The 18,557-nt window shown below is 44.3% G+C and overlaps 1 protein-coding gene and 1 long non-coding RNA gene across 3 annotated transcripts in view; both read left to right on the top strand.

Annotated features, from left to right (window-relative positions):
* Window positions 1–18,557, top strand: part of st6galnac3 (ST6 (alpha-N-acetyl-neuraminyl-2,3-beta-galactosyl-1,3)-N-acetylgalactosaminide alpha-2,6-sialyltransferase 3) — a 66,882-nt gene that overhangs the window by 35,973 nt on the left and 12,352 nt on the right. For both annotated transcript variants that reach the window (XM_042086708.1, XM_042086698.1), the window contains exon 4: window positions 15,325–15,432. In XM_042086708.1, the coding sequence (XP_041942642.1) occupies window positions 15,325–15,432 (108 nt within the window). The remainder of the gene's footprint in view (window positions 1–15,324; window positions 15,433–18,557) is intronic.
* On the top strand, window positions 15,464–16,538 carry LOC121705636. Its single transcript, XR_006030846.1, has 3 exons — window positions 15,464–15,476; window positions 15,950–15,954; window positions 16,144–16,538. It is a non-coding gene; the product is annotated as an uncharacterized LOC121705636 (long non-coding RNA).

The raw sequence follows: 18,557 nt of genomic DNA, 5'->3' as shown, positions 1-18,557 counted from the left end.
AAAAGAACATTGCTTTTTCAGAAATAGCCGGCCCTCCAATCAGATGACGTTGGCAGAAGTGGCCCCCAGCTCATTTGAGTTTGAGACCCCTGATCTAGCATTAACTACTTCAGATTTTGTGAAATTCAGCTAGGATGTAGCCTAGTTAGCTAGGTAACTGTTCCTGATACACAAATAGCCTACATGATAGATGTTGTGCCAGGCAACTGTAAGACACCATAAATGTCTCAAAGCCTGGATACTATTAACTAGTAGCCTAGTACACGTTTTCTCGTGCCATACAGGGTGGCTAGCTGCCTGCCAATCTGCAAGTCCACTCACTGGCAGAAAACAAAGCGAGTGGGTTGGGGACGCCTCACGATACACCTCCCCGTCCCTCCCCGGCGAGGAGAACATGTCGCACACAAACTAACCCAGGAGATAGAACTTAGATCGCAGCTTACCTTTAAAAAAATCCATGGAAAACAACATCCACTGAGAAGACAAATCCATTGTTTAAATCCATCACAAATTTTCAGCAAGCCCATTCGCAATATAATTATGTGCAGGCTAGCTAGCCTAAAATCTATCAAAGTGCAACGTTGTTCGGATGTTGTCATTCAATTTTAAGTGTCGCTATGAGTAAGCTATTAGCTAAAGCTAGACAGTGTTGGTTGCAAAATATTTGACTCCCATACGAACAAAACTACACAGCATGTCCTTAAGTCGATGTCCCTTTAATTTGTCAAGAAAGAAATCCAATCAATGTGTGACTCCTCCGCCGCCTGCTCGACACAGACAGTAAATTATTATGTGTCCATGAGTAGCAAAATTCCTGTAATTGCATACGTTTCCAATGGCATTGGCTTGGATCATGTTGTGGCTGTTTTTTGGTTTTCTGGCTCTTAAAGTGTTATTTTACTTAAATTAAGTACAACGATAAAGTTTTAAAATGTTCCAGTGTAGCCTTCTCATTATTTTGTAATATTCTGTTGATGGAGGCCTAATATTAAGCCTTACTAGACAAAACTCACTAAATGTTATCTTAAGGCTATCATTGTTATCATATAAATGTTTCTATAGAGTGATAAAAGTCCAAATGGTCAATAAATTAGAAGTTAAGGTATTTTGCCTTTGTATGACCCATTATTGTTTTGCAGATAATGCAAAGGCAGAATACAGTAACTTCCAAATAAGGGTCAAAGGTCAAGTTTGAGCTGATTTTTTTTTTTTTTCATGTAGATAGATGTATTCATTATGACAATTACTTTTTAGTGTCCTACCTATCATACAATTGGCTGGACAACAAAAAAACTTTAAAGTCATTTTTCTCAGTTTCACACTCTGGCGAGTTAAGGTCTTTTGCCTTTGTAGGGCAGTATTCTAGAGCTGCGCTTTTATAATTGGGAGCTGCGGGCCAGCCATCCCTTTGAGTTGTATGGTCTGAGTTGTATGGTCAGGCCTGAGGCTTAAAGGACTGTAGTGCATGCTTGTGTTGAGTTGTATGGTCAGGCCTGAGGCTTAAAGGACTGTAGTGCGTGCTTGTGTTGAGTGCTGGCAGAAAGAAATGAGAGAAATGACGGAACAATCCTTTCGATAATCCCTTCAAGTGTGTTGTATACGCCCTATCTCTCCCTCAGATGCGTGGGCTCTGTGTTTGCCTGCTCTGGTTGTGTTTGGAGCTTATGGTTCACAGCCAGGTGTGGTAGTAAGATTCATATCGCAGTGTTATTGCTGCAAGGATGCATCACTCAGCTTGGCCAAGCATTATTGCCATGAGAGGATTGGGTACGAGTCTGTTACTGCTGTTGCAATATTACCGCTCAAAACCGTCATCAATCCAAAACAATGTTCTCATAAATGTGCCATTTTGAATTTCTCACTGAATTATTGCGTTAGCCAATGCTCCTTGTGCCAATCTATGGAGAGTATAATATCCTTGGATTTATTTTCTTTTGCCTCATTTCTTCCACTCTCCTTTCGCCTCTGCCACTATCTCATTCTATCTTGCTCTCTTTATCTCTCTCTCTCTCTCTCTCTCTCTCTCTCCCATTCTTCCTGTTTACTCCACATTTTTCCAACAGGCCCTGCCAACACATGCTGTTGAGCCAGCAGACTTTCTGTATTTTGTGTGAGCCTCTATATCCATGTCTTCTCCAGAGCAGGCGATAGACATGTCTGCCGTGCATCGGTTCGGGATTATTTCCTAGTCCTGAGTAAAGCACCCCCTTTCCCCAAGTGTAGACAAGCATCTTTTAGTGAACCTCTACTTCCTTTGCGTACTCGCTGCCAGGAGACCATAGCAAGTGCATGTCACAGACTGTGAACAGATGTGCGTGTAATATGAGTTGTAAATCTGCCTTTAACAGAGTCCCATTTGGGAGGGTGGGTGTCAGGGAACAGTTGGCTGCCGAAGCCCCTTCTTGGAATTGAATTTGAGGGAGCAGCCATACTTAAATTCACCACCTGTGAGGGAAACATGCACCGGTGAGTCACCTATAAAGCAGCGTGCTGCCGAGTCTGCGTGGGACTTGCCGTGTTGCATGGCAATAGCATCCATTTTTCTCTATATTTGCATGGTGCTTCACTGGCAATCTACAGAGCAGTGAGGTCTGTATTTCGTGTGTCTCTCTCAGGTGAAACTGGTATTTCCATAAGCCTCACTCTCCCTTTCACTCATGACAATGCTTGCGGATCTTTGTGGCATTACAAATGGATCCTCGCTGTGATACCGAAGGCTCTCAGGAGGCCTTTATTTCCATCGCCAGTTCCCTGTAGTATATACTCCAGTTACGTATTTGCCATATGAATAGCCCAGTATAGCAAATCCATTCTGTTTTGTGCTCCGGAGACCAGGCTTCCATTGTCAGAGATCTGAACTCTGTAAAGCTCTTAAGAGCTGCACCGGTCCAGTCCCCAGAATGTTGGCACTACAGCGTAGCCACCAGCCACTGTGGATTAGGAGGAACATTCTGTGATCTTATCTGACTAGAGAGCCTTTTGAATCATGCAGCCTGTTCAGATGTGTTTTGGCAGCCATCTTCCTCAGCCATATGTTAGTAGTATATGGGAAAATCAGGCCAAGCTAATCAAGGTTGTTTAGCAGTTTTTTTTTTTCTTCATCCCAGCACTCATTTTAAAACTAAGGTGACAGAACCATAGATCATCTGATCAGTTTGAAATCACTCTGGTCATTATGAGAACACTACAGTTTATTTCCTCATAAAGCACAAGCTTTAGCTCGTCATATGGCGGACGATCCTCTGGTCATTTAAATGCATCTTCAGGGCTGTGGCGACAGCATTCAAACTTTTATTTCAGAAAAGCATGCAGAATATCTCTTCACCAGCCCCAAATACTGAAATAGGTTTCAGCTATTATGTTGTGATATCACTGTGTGTGTGTGTGTGTGTGTGTGTGTGTGTGTGTGTGTGTGTGTGAGAGAGAGAGAGAGAGTGAGAGTGAGTGTAGTTGTGCTTTGGTATGATCAATCGGTGGAATAAATAACCAAAGATATCCAGACTAAGTCCAGCCCACCAGGGAGGCCTGGGTTTCTCATGTCATTACTTATTTCCCCCACCACTTCCCCCATCCATCAGGAGGATTCTGACAGCATGCTCCTGCACCAGCGTCTGGGCAGAGTAGAGGCGAGCTTTGGATGATGGAGAATGAGAGAGGGGTTTTGGAGGCGGGGTGAGGGGGACAGTGAACGCAAACACGCACAGGGACCCTATTACTCTGGGTGTCAGGGCTCCATCTCGCTGATTGGGGGCGGCGCAGCGGCGTGGATGTGTGATGACGGGCCTAATGAAGCTGATGATGAGTGGCATTGCAGCAGGCCCCCACCGGGGAGTCGTGCCCAGGCTGCCGGGCTGGCCCTGCCCAGCGTTCCCCGAGCCCGTCTGACCACCTTCAGCTCCTCCTCCAACGCCGCAGGCAGGCATAGATCAACCCTCATTACGGAGAGTATCACTGTATCTGCTATCTATCACATGCCTTTGATCGGTGTAATAGCCCCATCGCGAATGGACAGTTAATGTTCTGAAGACAGTGGTTTTGAGAGCATACAGTTATGCAAAATTAGATCTCATTTTGAGTGTTGGATAACTAGTTGAATAATTATGAAAGCACTTTAAGCACCCAACCCCTGAGAACAATGAAAAAATGAAAAACACAGAACTAGAATCAAGTCAGCTCTCTGTTTCAGCAGACAGACAGATGGGTCTTCAAGTGTCTGCTTCTCAGTAGCCTATGGGCCTGTCTCTCCCAGTCTCAGGCTTGGGCCACCTCTGCAGCACAAAAGACAGGCCAACCAATCGTAGAATTCAACAAAAGTTAGCGCCATGTTCCTCAAGCAAACCTTTCCAAAAAGCACTGCCAAGCATTTTTTTTATTCATGCTGTGGCCTGAGCAGAGAAGTGGTTGCCAGTGGTCAATTTGTTAATCGTACCACCTTACTGGCTCCTGGTATTGAAATGAGCCAGAAAACGTAGGAAATAGCTACCGAATAAGGTCTAACAATTGACTGGAATGGGAGTATATCCAGGACAAAATTGCTTTAATAGAAAGACACTGTAAAGACCCCTGTTGGAGAATTAGGTGCTTGTTTTCCCCAAGAAGAGCATGACCTCCCTGTCTGGACTATGCTGCAAACCGATCCAAGGTGCACAGTGTGGCAGTAGAGGTCCCCAGTCTGCCTGAGAGCATCTGTGTTGACTCAGCGTATGCTCATGCAGCTCTGTGGAGACCGTAATGGGCAGCCCTATCTGCCCACGCCCGGGGATTCACAGAGAACTCTAATTATCCTGATTGCTATGTGAGTGGAATTAGAAACTATAGCATTTGCTTACTCAGATAGATTAGATGCGCGCGCACACACACACACACACACACACACGCACATTGCAGTGTGTGACGGATTATTATTAACATGTCATTCTTGGGAAATTAATCTAGATTGGTCTTGAGTGTCAAGATCTTATGGCTAGATCTTGTTGCGTGAGCTTTTTCTTTCTCCCTTTCTCTCTCTCTCTCTCTCTCTCTCTCTCTCTCTCTCTCTCTCTCTCACACACACACATACACACACAGACAGGGCACAGACGAGAATGCCACCGGCAGTGTTTACCATGATGAGCGAGGACCTCGCTGAACTGCGTTATCAGAACATTGGTGTTCCTTGCTGCTCCCTGTCAGCAGGTTTAAGGGTTACCCAGTGAACCGTGTGCAGATAACGCATAAGAGAGCGTTCTTGGATGATGCTGTTGTCTTGGTGTTTCACAGCCCAAGCCTGCCGTGTCTGACGCTCTGCCTGCAGTACATTTAGCGATACTCTATGACATGGTGCTACATACAGTCGGCCTTATCTCTAAAATCTGTTTTTTTTCTTCCGACACTTTACATTAATCATTTAGCCCAGTAGCCATCTAGCTGCGATGCTCTTCTCCAGGGCAGACTGTGGCATGCCTCACATTAATACCAGTACTCATACATCTTGGCAAAATTAAGCCATGACTTCATCACACATTGAAAAAAAAATAGCCCATTGGATTTAGTTTATTTTAATATGAACATCCGTTGCACATAAATTAAATGTCTAAAATGAATACAGCATTTCTCTTTCGGTTTTCAAAATTGATTCATGCTATGCTGTGGTGACCCAATTTGTGCAACTAATTCCAATAAAATAGTTAAGGGGGGCTGTACTGGCTGGCTTTAGTTATTAGAGAGTTACAACCCCCCAACGCTATCATATGTTACGCTTATGAACTTTTGGCAACATTGATATCTGCTTGATTATCTCAGTGTTCTTGCAAAGGCTTATGGTAACACATTGAAGTGGTGCCACCAAGGGATCCCATGTGATCATTTGCCCTCCAGGTTCAGAAGTTACGTACGTGTTTCACACTCATCTCACATGATGCTGTTGGATAAGCTTACTGCTGTGCCAAAACATGTTAGAACAACGTAATAGCATGGTGTTTTAAAGAGAAACATGTTAGGTCAACAAAATAGCATTTTGTTTTAAAGAGAAACATGTTAGGTCAACGTAATAGCATTGTGTTTTAAAGAGAAACATTACTAGTGTAATTCCATGTTTTGTGGTTTAGTAACTCTAACAGCCCCTCTTTGCCTTTTTTACAGTGTATGTCTACATGATTCAATCAGATAAATGGATTGCTCAATTGGAATGACTATTCTAACAAAGAGGTTGTGCTTTATGCAAAACTAGACTGCTTTATGTATTTGTAATGTATTGTGGTTTTGTAAATGGGACAGACCTAACTTTCACTTTCTTACAGTGCATTAGGCTACTAACACAATGCACTGTTCTGTGTACTAAACGTACTGGACAAGCATATGTAGATGAGCCCACATTATGAAACCAAGTCATGGATGTGGCCCAATCAAAGTCATGTATTTTGAGACACACAGATTCAAGCCGCAAAAGGGATTTTGTTTATAGTCTTGAATTATGATGATATCCTGCTCATTACGTAAGCAAGCTTTAATCCTTGGAAGTATGTGTTTATGAGAACGGAATCCCTGTCACTGCACTTTATTTCCGGATTGATTTTTAGATAAGAGAGGACATAGCTCGATGTGAGCTTTTACTGAGCTTGTTTAGTGGTTGAGGGTGGCTGTTGTTTTCCAAACAGGAATTATGAGCCTTTTTGCTGCAGATTAGCTGGAACACATTCATGTTTACATAATGATCTTACACGAACTGTTACACAAACTGTGGTAGGTTTGCTTGACGTTCACCAGCCTACAAGTTCCTGCATGAGGAAAAAGTGCTGGTGCATGCTCCATTGAGACGTTGCTGTTGAGATTAGGGCTGCACAATTAATCGAATTTTAATCACGATCACGATTTTGGCTTCCCACGATCAAATTTGCGTAATGAGCGACAATAAAAATGCGTGCTCTATCCATAGAACCAACCTGGCAACCCATAGAACACTCCGCTACAAAACAGATGAAGCGCTCCTTAAACTTGTCTGACCATGTGCCTGCATGCAGCCTACCAATGACAGCTGTTCCCTGCACTGCTAGCTCAGTTTGGATGCACTGTGGACTAACAGCATTATGTTAACTATTAGTAGGCTAGTTAGATTATACAAAAAAACGACGATCAAAAATCAAATGTGTGGTACTGTATGTGTGGCGCAGCAGAAGGCAGCTTGTCCCCCGAAACGGAATAATCGTGATCTCAATATTGATCAAAATAATCGTGATTATCATTTTGGCCATAATCGTGCAGCCCTAGTTGAGATGCTCTCTTTTGTGCAGCACGTCAGAGCACCTGGACATGTAGCATCCTTCTACTCACAACATTGCGTGCTCTTTATCTTAATGAGAGCTCCATCCTTCATCCTTGCAGTAGGAGAGCTCTTGCTGTCAGTGTAGCACTCAGTGGATGTGGATGGCAGGTCCTTGCTGTTCTTGCCATCGCTCATCATCTCTGTGTCAGTATCTGTCCGGTCTGAAAGGCTGTCATCACTCTCTCTCTGTCTTTCTTTTCTCTCTCTTTCTTTTTCTTTCTCAATCGCTCTCTTCCTCTCTTTCTCTCACTCATTTATTCCTACCTTTTCCAACCACTTTTCAAACCACTTTTTTTCCAACCCCTGCAGCTTTGCTAAAAGGTACATTTCCTTCATTGAGAGCCTGTCACCTCCATTTAGGTAAATATATTTCACAGTCACTTAAGTCCAAACTCTGTGCAGTGAGGACCGCTGGCCAGTGCTGTAAGCTATGCACCTTTTTGTCTCAAAAAGGTAATGTGACAAATGTGATTACAAGCAGTGTGCAATCAGTTAGTCTGCATACGCACACACAGCGTCTGAATGGACTTTCACAGAGGATGAGACTTCTTTCTTGTCTTGTAGTCAGAGCATTTTCTTTCTGCCATGTATGGGGGCTCTGTACCTCTGAGGAACTACAAGCCATATTAATGTGTGCCTGTCAGAGGCACAGTCAGCAGCCAGGGAAGTTGGTTATGGTAAACTGATCACCCATTGCACTCTCTCAGATATGGCATCACAGTCACCTCTTCTCTCTGCTTTTCAGGGGCATTGGACTTTCAGCTCCAAACTGGAGTGTTATCGGATTTAGCAACTTAAATAAAATGGGCCAACTTTTACCATGTCAACATATTCTGACCCAGCGCTGTGACACAATGTCATACATTTAGATTACACACAGCTCAGAATAAGCTGATGGGAGCTAGTCGGAAATGTCCCTCTCCTCATGTTTGGATTCTACTCAAGTGCAGCAGGTAGCAAGTGTTGCCAGTGGGTGATTTAAGTAGTTCAAAATGCAACATTTATCCAGTGTTTTAGTAGGGAGAGATAAACATAGCATCTCATCCAAAGGAGGTTAAAATAATTTAACTCCCCACAGATGTAATACTTTTATTTAATATCCCAATCGCATTTTCATGAAACAGTTTCATTCAAAAAGCAGTCTTTAGATTGGGTAAAAAAATCTCTTTTCATGCTATTTCTGTATTTAAATACTACTGGGCTGTTGTGACAAGTAAATTTCCCAGCTGTGGGATCAATAAAGTCTTATCTTATCTTATTTTATAAATGATGAGTAAGTATGTTTAGCATGTTATTTAAAAAATCCTTACAAGTTGGCCACTGACAACCACAGAGATACCTACACAAAGGAAGTAAGCCCTTCAGTATGTCCAGGGCTCTTTGTTGGTAGTTGTCACTCATGAAAATAAATCAGTTATGCATTTTGGTAGTTTATGGGCATCCCATTGGTTCCTGCATCTGACCTCTTCACCCCATACACAGTGCACCGATACTGTTATTTTTACAATAGACAAAGATGTCTGAATGCATTCTCTACAGAACTCATCAAATCGGGAATTTACAACATGTGGATAGCTATTATATCATCATCATGGTAGTAGTACTGTGTTTGTATTTGATCAGAGTAGAGGAGGGTGTTACTGAGTGAAATATGAAAAGTAAGGAAATAGTTGTGATACGAATCCCCCCAGGTGGTTTGGATAACCTGAATTTCCCTTTTAAGTTGCTATTATATTCTGAGTCACATGAGATTTTCCATTTATTTTTTTGCAAGACTATATACAAAGCTCCAAAACCAAAATCCTCATTTTATACCTACGGTCCATATCACCCAGCACAATGCATCACTTGACACCTCTCTCCTTTTTAAAGTAATGCAAAATGGAATCTATCCAGCGGCTGTTGTCATGCTGAGAATGGAAGGGGGAAATTGGCCTGTCTTCAGAAAGGAAAATATTGAATTACGGTGATCCCAGCAGGGCTTTGTCTGGAGGTGAACATATTGAATTCTTGTTCTAATATTGTTGAATGAGGGTTCGAACCTTTGAAATGATATTACATACTATTACCCAATCCATTGCTTCCAGCATTCTGAAAGAGTTTTTTTGTACTTGTTTTTGTTGTTGAGCTAAACAATTTTTTATTTTTTTAATTATTATTATTATTATTCAATTTGTCATTTTTCTGCTTCCCTGTCAATTAACTTACATTATGATGACAACATGGCATGCCTATTATGGGCCTACTTATAAAAACATTTTCTTTATTTCCCGTTTGCTTTTGAACAAAGGTTTTTAAAAAACCTTTTGAAAAGCCGCTTGACTTTGTAACAAGCTGTGCATAGCCTCAGAATAAGCTCTGTAGAAATAATGATGGACAAAACTGACCCCTGATGCAGCCAAGCCAGTTTCATTTAAAATGTCTTCACTGTCCTTCCTTATACTCTGTGTCTCTAGTCCCTTCCATGTGATCAGTATGCCTTCTGCACACCTTTGAATAAGTGCCTTGAGAGTAGTGGGTCACGGTATAGACTCCCATAGTTCAAATCTCCAGTGTCGATCTCAAACGATACAGATGCAGGTGATGACGGTTTCTGTTTTTAGACTTAACATGCTGGTATGCAGTGCTTGTCATATGCCGTACCGCAATAAAATACGATAATTAAGGGTGAATGTCAGTGTTCTGAGGCAGTAGGACTTTCATATACCAGATTACACAGTGGCAATTAGTGCTGTCAAGTGAAAACTTTTTACAAACATGAGCAGATCCTGGCCCCTGTCATGCAATATTAACCAACCATTATAGTGGTCAGGGGGGTTACATTGGGATTTGTTATGTGGTAAGGCTGGGGGTGGGGGGTATTTCTATCATAGGCCTATAACATATTATCTTCATGGAGGTCTTGCGTATAAGGAGACTACTGCTGAAGTCAATGCCTGGTGTTTACATTTGCATTTATTCATTTAGCAGACACTTTTCATCCAAAGTAACTGACAACATACATATGTGAATGTGTCATATGCCATAATTCTATTACAAGGGACTACATTGTCCCCAGAGCAACTTTGGGGTTAAGTGCATTGCTCAAGGGCACAACAGTGAAAGCCAGGAGTTGAACCCACAACTTTTCAAGCTACTACATGCTAGCCCAGCTCCTTAACCACTACGTACCACTGGCTGCCCCAATTTCAATTACAATTATACATTTACAATCATTAAGAACAAGAAGCCGTATTGCCGAGTATGCGCAAGAATGACTACCCCCTGCTAAGTGTGTGAAGGGGCACAGCACCAGACATAGTAGAATTAGGCTGATGTGGCTGAGCCCTGGACAACACTGGTCTATCTCAACCCCTGATTATGGTGCTGACTCACATAACCCTTCACTCACCTACATTAACTATAAAACATACAAAACATATGCGATATACATTTAATGTGAGCATAAAAATACTTAAATGTCTGGCCCCGGCTGTGGCGCGGCTGGCTGGGGCGCCCGCGCCGTGCTCCGTGCGCCGGCGACCCGGGTTCGGTTCCCGCCCCGTGGTCCTTTCCGGGTCCCACTCCCGCTCTCTCTCCCATTCGCTTCCTGTCGCTCTCCACTGTCCTGTCATTAAAGGCATAAGAAGCCCCAAAAAAATATAAAAAATAAATAAATAAATAAATACTTAAATGTCTGAGGTGGTAATAATTACTGGAATGCATACAGACAAATGAGCAATAATGCACTAACAACCACAATTCCCATTACATAAATGATGTAAAATTGCCTCACAAAACCTGTACAAGGCTTGAGAAATGGTCTTTTGATGGTGAGTAAGAGTGAGAGGATGTAGTTAATATGCACAGTATAGCAACAGCACAGTAATGCCTTTAGTCATGTTTTTAAACTTAAAATGAAAACTCATTTCAAAATGAGAACCTAATTATGGTTTTATTACAAATGAACAGCCATTATCAAGCAAATAGTAATATCCGGCATAATCAAGCCTTCAGCCACATCTCATATTGACTTGGAATGAGGCCTTCGTCAATCCATTGTAATAAGAGAAGTATTCACAACATGAGACAGACCAATATTGAGTTGGAATTGCATATACTAGCAAATTGTGAAAAGAAATTATACACTAAATCCCTTATGAATTTGAGAAATATTTGCACAAAGAACATCATCCAAAGCACACAGAGCATCCTGAGCCTTTTCCAGAGTGTAGTTTTCACTCCAGTGCATACCATTGTCTATGTCTTATCTTAGACATATTTAGTATTGGGTCACCGGATAAATTATTCCAAGTGTCATGCATTTAATTTTATCTGCGTGTGGATTGCTGAGGGGCAAATTGCTTTGCTTACCCTGATGCTTTAGAGAGGGGAATTATCATGCACTAACCCTTCTCTGATCCAACTGACCCTCTGAATCTATGACAGAATGATAATTAAACCTAAACTCTGCCGTTATCCCCTCCTCTGAGGTCCGTTTATCTAAATGTAGCCCGCTGCCTGACGGTGCTGGGAGCGGTAGCCTGCCCAGGAACCCAGCTCTCCATTCACTTGTCCTTGAGTGGGATGGTCCCCCTTCCCTCATCCTTGTTGCATTTGCACACCTCCCTAATAGAATTGTGCATTCTAAACAGATGTATATATAATATAATAATATTTAATAATATATGTGATTGCATTCCATAATATTGGAAAACAAAAGGTGAGGTCCATAATTCTGATACAAAACAATTTTCGTTAAACTCGGTGAATGTCTCCTCATGTATGTCTCCTCTGGCTGTTCGTGCTCAAAAAGCTGTGTTCTGCCATTGTAAATGGAGAATGCACTCGCCTGCTGAAACTCGAGCCATACACTGTTCAGGTCATTCAAGGTGTTGCTTCTGGAGCGGTGAAGTCATTTAATTGGATGTTGTGCTCTCAGTTCAACAATGGTTTTGCAGTTGAGAAGTTGCACTAGTGCTGTAGTTCAAAAGCTGTTTCATTTAATCTGTAGATATTTAAACATTTTAAAGGTAAAGCCTGCGATTCTTGCTTTATCTTTAAATGTCTACAGGTTAAATGAAACAGCTTTTGAAGTGCATCACCAGTGTTTGCCGTAGTAATTACCTTTTTTCAGTCTGTCACTCTGAAATGAGGGATGATTGCTGGCTGTGCCCCCACACCGTGTTGTGTCTTGCCTAATCATTGGAGTAGAGGGACACGGAGTTTTACATGTGGAGTACACAGCATGCTTTATCGGCTAGGGGCGGTGAGGCGCCTGGGGAAGTGCCGATAGAATAAGACTGCAAGAAAGCTGTGTTCAGGTTCACCTTTCAGACACGGACGGTGTGTGTGTGTGTCCGTGTGTGTGTCCGTGTGTGTGTCCGTGTGTAGAAGGCAGGGTGGGGGATTGGAGGGTTGTCAGACACTGCAGTGTGTTTCTGTCCCGTCAACATGAGGATGAACATGAGGCCAGTGCTCGGTCTGCAGAGCCAGGGTGCTGGGAGAGGTGAGAGGCCATCTGGGGAGCCTCCAACTACATTTCCTCTGAAATGAAGAGCCAATAGCTCTGGAGAGAACAGCAGCACAGTGGCAGAGGGCAGACAAGAATGCTAGTGGTCTCAGTGGAGATGTGTGTGCGTCTATGAGAGTGTGCATTTCCAGGGCTTGCACAGATTACAGAATGAGATGTCTGCAGACAATATGGTCTCGGTTTATGCTGGAAGAATGGTGCTGTTCCAGTCACTATTAAAATGGTGCTGTTCCAGTCACTATTAAAATGGTGCTGTCCCGGTGACTGCCCACTTTTACAGCGAAGTCACATTTTGGTTGGTTGGTTATTGTTCTTTACAGTGGTCTATAGAAATGTGAATATTACCAAAGAAAGAAAGAAGAACACAAACAAACAAACAAACAGCCAGAAAATTATAGTATAAGTATATATACTCTTTTGATCCCGTGAGGGAAATTTGGTCTCTGCATTTATCCCAATGGACTCGGGGAGCAGTGAGGGATTAGGTGCCTTGCTCAAGGGCACTCCGGTTACAAGTCCGAAGCGTTAACAGTAGGCCACGGCTGCCCCATTGCTGAAAAGACTTAAGTCAAACACAACAAACAAATTATAAAAACAATTCTTTCTCCCCTGGCGCTTTTCCTTTTTACTGGTGCGTCCCTTCTGGGAGCCAAAGGGGCCATTAGCTGGTCAGACCTGTGCACTGGTTCCTATGAAGATTATGTGGAGCATGCTGAAGACCTGAATATAATGAAGCTGGTAATGCACTGCTTTTCACCAGAGGCCACTGGTGAATAAAAGCCTCTCATGCTATTAATAGTGCCGAAGAAGAAACAATAAGCACTTGAACGGCCCACAGGGATCTTGGGCTTCTACTGATCATATAGCTGAGCTCATGTTTGGATTCTCACGAAGAGACCAGAGAAATAGTTATTGAATGGGCTTTAGTGCAGGATTCTCCCGCCAACTGTTTTGTGAGCTATTAGTATGGAATAGGAAGAGATGTGGGCTAAGGTGAGTGGTTGTAATTGTTTTGTGTTTGTGTGTGTGTGTGTGTGTGTGTGTGTGTGTCTGTCTGTCTGTCTTGGCTCCAAATATATGCATTGCTTTTAAACTGTCCGTGCCTCCAGAGGAATGGCATTAAGACGGCATTGTGTTCCTTCAGGCAAATCATGTGCCTCTAGCCCCCCAATATTCCCTTTCTCTCTCTCACACACTCACACACACACACTCACACACACACACACTCACTCACACACAGCCACGTGATACCACCTCTGTAGCATATCAGCTGGAAAGCAATTTCAGAGAGGTGGAGTAAAGGTGGGGGTGCGGCTCACAGGAGAGCAGAGGTGGTGTGGGGGGTGAAGGGAGTCAGGGAGCTGGTGTGGTGTGTGGGGGGTGGGTGGTGGGGGGGGGGGACAGCTGAAAGTACAGGTGGGGAGTGTGGAATTAATGGCTGTACTTCAGAGAGTCTGCTCCCCCTGATGAAGAGTGTGCCCTGTACAAAGCTGGCCTCAAATAGGTTTTTCCATGGGGTGCGCAAAGAAGGCTTATTGAAACTCTCTCTGTCCACTCTCCTCATCTGTTCAGATGACAGACATTCGTCTCTCTTTCACACACACACTCTCTCTCTGTCTTTTTCAAATCCTCTTTCTCTGTCTCTCTCTCTCTTTCTCAAATCCTCTTTCTCTGTCTCTCTCTCTCTTTCTCAGATACTCTCTCTCTCTCTCTTTCTCACATCCTCTCTCTCGCTCTCTTGCATTTTCTTTCATTGTGCTCATGCAGCTGTGTCCCTCAAGGTTGGCGTGTCGTTTAGATGTGCGAGGCAGCGGTGAATCAAGCAGGGATACGCCGCACGTTGCCACAGTCGGAGCGAGACTCGTCATGCAGAACGGCGCTGTACGACGCGTCACGCCTCAGGTGCCGGGGCCTGCGTCGGCGCTCGATTATTTACCTCTCAGCCTCTTCTGACTGTCAGAGCTCGTTTCTCCTCCACCCCTCATTTCCCGCCACTGAGGCGAGTGAGCGCTTCAGCCGTGTCACTCTCAATCACCAGCGCTCCGCACGGATGTCTGTGTGAGAGAGAGAGAAGGAGAGTGTGAAAGAGAAGAGAGAGAGAGAGAGAGAGAGAGAGAAGGAGAGTGTGAAAGAGAGAGGCCCCTATGAGGAGCTGTCAGTCATTGAAAGGTTGGTCCTTTTGTATTTTGGAGCCAGCCACAGTATTCGCTTCTGCCCAGCATTTTTCATTCAGAGTACGGTGAACCCTGAGAGGCTCGTGAGATTTACAGACCTCAGGAGCTAAAGGTGTGGCTACAGAGAGTTATGGAGTCATACATGAGTTAACGTGTGGCTCTCAAAGATAAATGGCATGCAGCGGTCCAGTATTCCAGACTGCTCGACTGCTTGCTTTTTGTACACGCTAGCATTATTTCACTGTGTGTGAATAATTGACTTGAAACTCCATTGTGTTTTTTGTATGATTAGATCTTTTGACCTCTGTGTGTGTGTGTGTTTGTGTGTTTGTTGACAGCATACAGTCGGGATCCTACCTCAGCACTGGCTGGTTCACCCTCATCCTGGCCATGGACATGTGCAAAGAGATCCGCGTGTACGGCATGATCAACGATACATACTGCAAGTAAGACCAGCAGCTCCATCTGCCTCTTCTCAATCACTGATCATGTGATCTTCCAGACTGTTCTTATTTCACAGACAGGCCCAAGTGCCATCTCCATTAGACAGGGAATGAATTGACTTGGGGTGGGCAGGGACTCCTGATAGATAGATAGATAGATAGATAGTGTTGGATTCACGATCGTTTTGCGTTGTGTTTTAGTTCTGATGTCTGTACTGAAGATGGTCAATAAAGCTTGACGGCTGGATCAGGATCGGTGATTAAAAGAATTTATTGTAGATGGTACAACACTCACTAACCGAGCACAGGCTAAGTCTCAAACAGTAAAACTGCACAGAGTCTAACAGGTGTGGTAGTTAGTAGAAGCGGGCTGCTGCTGAGCGTCTTGGCATAAGATGCTCCCCGAGTCGCTTCCTCGATCCGTCTCGAAGTCCAAACCTGAGACAAAGCCTGTTATACTAAAATCATATCAACGTAAATGCCAACGTGGAAGGTACCAGCCATAGCTCAAAAATAATAGGAAAAGTACTAGCCCTGAAAACAGAAAAACAAGGTGATATCTCATTCTGCCCATGCTATCACTACGGCCATGAACATGGCAGTCTGACCTGTTGATGGTAAATCCTATGTGCAGCCACACAGGCGCCTAAGGAGTGAAACAATGGCATGTACCTCTCCACGTCTCTACTACACACAAAAGTAACACAAAAGTAGCACAGATGAACACATCAGAATACATACAGAAATACCCCAGATTTCTACAGTCCCCCCTCTTGATCAATTAAAAAACACAGATTTTTATAGATCATACAAAACAAATAAAAGGAGTCTGATGTGGTCTAAAGAACAGAGGACAAACCAAGACAAGATTACTTCTCTAGCACTTCGAAAAGGAGGAAGTGCCGGTGTCTTAAAAGAAAAACATAATAACTGATTTCGTTCCGGAGGATTGTCTCACACATAAAAAAAATTAAAAAGGAAAGGAATCAAACCCACATCCTCGGTTCATCCCGAGGCTGGGCAGGAGGTACTCTAACAGGGGCCAATCTTGGATTGGTAGTGGTGGCACGCTTAATGATACACAACACCACTTGGATTGCTAAGTAGATGACAAAGATGGGAATGAGCAGGGGCATAATGAACTGGACAATCTGAGCAAACAGGGGCCCACCCCAGCTACTCAACCAACCTCCCAGGGACCAGCTACCATTATCCCGCTTAAGCTGCTGCACGTGGGTGTAAATATCTTTGATGTAATTGGAGACATTACCGGTCGAGTCAGGCACATAAGTACAGCATTCCTGTCCAATCAGAGCACAAGCACCTCCCTTACTGGCCAAAACCACGTCCAGGCAGAGTCTATTCTGAAGGGCAACCTGTCTTACTGCATACAGTTCTCGGTTAATGTCTGAAAGAGCGCGTGCAGTGTCATTAGCTACTACATCAACAATGTGTACCAGATCTCTAATCTCATCAAGCGCCACAGTTAGGCCATAAATTGGAATTAAAGCGGCAAAGAATCTCTGTGTCGGGGTTGCAACAGTACTGTGACCCCCAAAAGTGTCCCGCTTAGTCCTAGGGTGTATGAATGTTCCCTCCCCACAATCCTCACAGCTGGAACAACATAAGATAAATAACAGGAGCCTTGCCAATTAGGGGGAAGATAGGAATATGCATACTGTCCACACACACAGGGGCTAGTGCATTAGTGACGACCGTGCTTCCTGGCGTCCCATCTGGAACACGCATCATCGGGGGAAGGGGAATAAGGACCACTTCACCTGACTGTTCAATGGAAACCTCAGTCTGTCCAACCTGAACTTCATATGGGCAGATGCTCTGACCTACCACCGACCGTCCACTCTTGTCGGCCACCCAACAGATCACACCACGTGGGGCATAACTCAATTTAAGCTTAGTAGGGGGCCCTCTGGCCCATGGAGGATTGGGAAAGATGTCATCAGGGGAACCATTTGTAGTACTGTTAAAGGCTGCTACATACTCTGGGATGGTAAAGGGGATGGCTATGTAAGGATACACTTCAGAGGCAGATGGCATTAACCCGCATACCCAACACGAATGCTTACGCTTGGCCTGGGCCAACCCATGAGCCGTCTTCAGAAAAGTGTTGTCCTTGTGCACATCATGATGGCTGTCATACAGAGTATCAGTAACAATAACCAGGTGACACAGGATAACAGCACAACAAAACAACATTCTCGGTGACATTTTTCAGTTGATAAAGGAGACACACCATCAGCGTTGGCTACTGTGCGTACTGGGCATATGAGGGCCTCATCAGCTGATTCATCCCAGACATCCCATCCCTCTGCTGGTGGTCTGCGCCTCTTGGTCTTGGGCTTATTTACGGGAGCAGCCGCTCCCTGGCTTGCATCAGATGTGGATGGGGCGTCAGTCACGGGGACAGCAGTTGCGTCATCATTCGCTGGTGCTTGGTTGGCTTGTTCGGGTGGCAGGTATTGGGGATTGGTTGCAAGTGGCGCTGGTAACAGCATGGATGGTGTTGGAGTGGGTGCTGTAGCAGTGGCCAGTGGCTGGTATTGGCCCTGCTGGGGTTGAGCAGGTTGTTGGTAGTGGGTCACATATGAAGCGTAGAGGCCAGGGCCTGTTGCTAGGCCCATGCTGGCTTGAGCATCAGCTGTAGATTGTTGGAAGCAGGGGCCTCTCCCTGTTGGCTGTTGGTACCCGCCAGGTGGGGTGCTGTTCATTGGCTCAAACAGACCTCCAATAGCCGGATAGTGTGCGATGAAACTGCCTCCCAGCTCAATAGTGTCAGAGATGTCCACTGCACTTCCAGAAGCCTCCACCATGGCAGGTGGCGCTGCTGGGTCCAAGCCGTGCAGTGTCGGATAGAGGCGGGTGCTGTGCTGCCCTCCACGCCCCCCTCCCCCATGATGGGGCTGTGGTAGTGGGAGGAGTTGGCTCCTCTTCGCCTCATTCCAGTGTGTTCTAGCAACATGTCTGCTTCTGCCAACTGTTCCTCCAAGTCACGTTTCTCCATCTCACTTCTCCAAGTCTTGTCTCGAATTTCTGTCTCCAATTCTTGTATCTTCCTTCTCAATGACTCTTCCACAATTGCGGCCGTCTGCAACCTCTTGCCAGCTTTC

This window comes from Alosa sapidissima, chromosome 1 (genome assembly GCF_018492685.1).
Source record: "Alosa sapidissima isolate fAloSap1 chromosome 1, fAloSap1.pri, whole genome shotgun sequence".
Classification (NCBI taxonomy): Eukaryota; Metazoa; Chordata; class Actinopteri; order Clupeiformes; family Clupeidae; genus Alosa; species Alosa sapidissima.
This window is presented reverse-complemented; position numbering and strand designations above follow the sequence as displayed.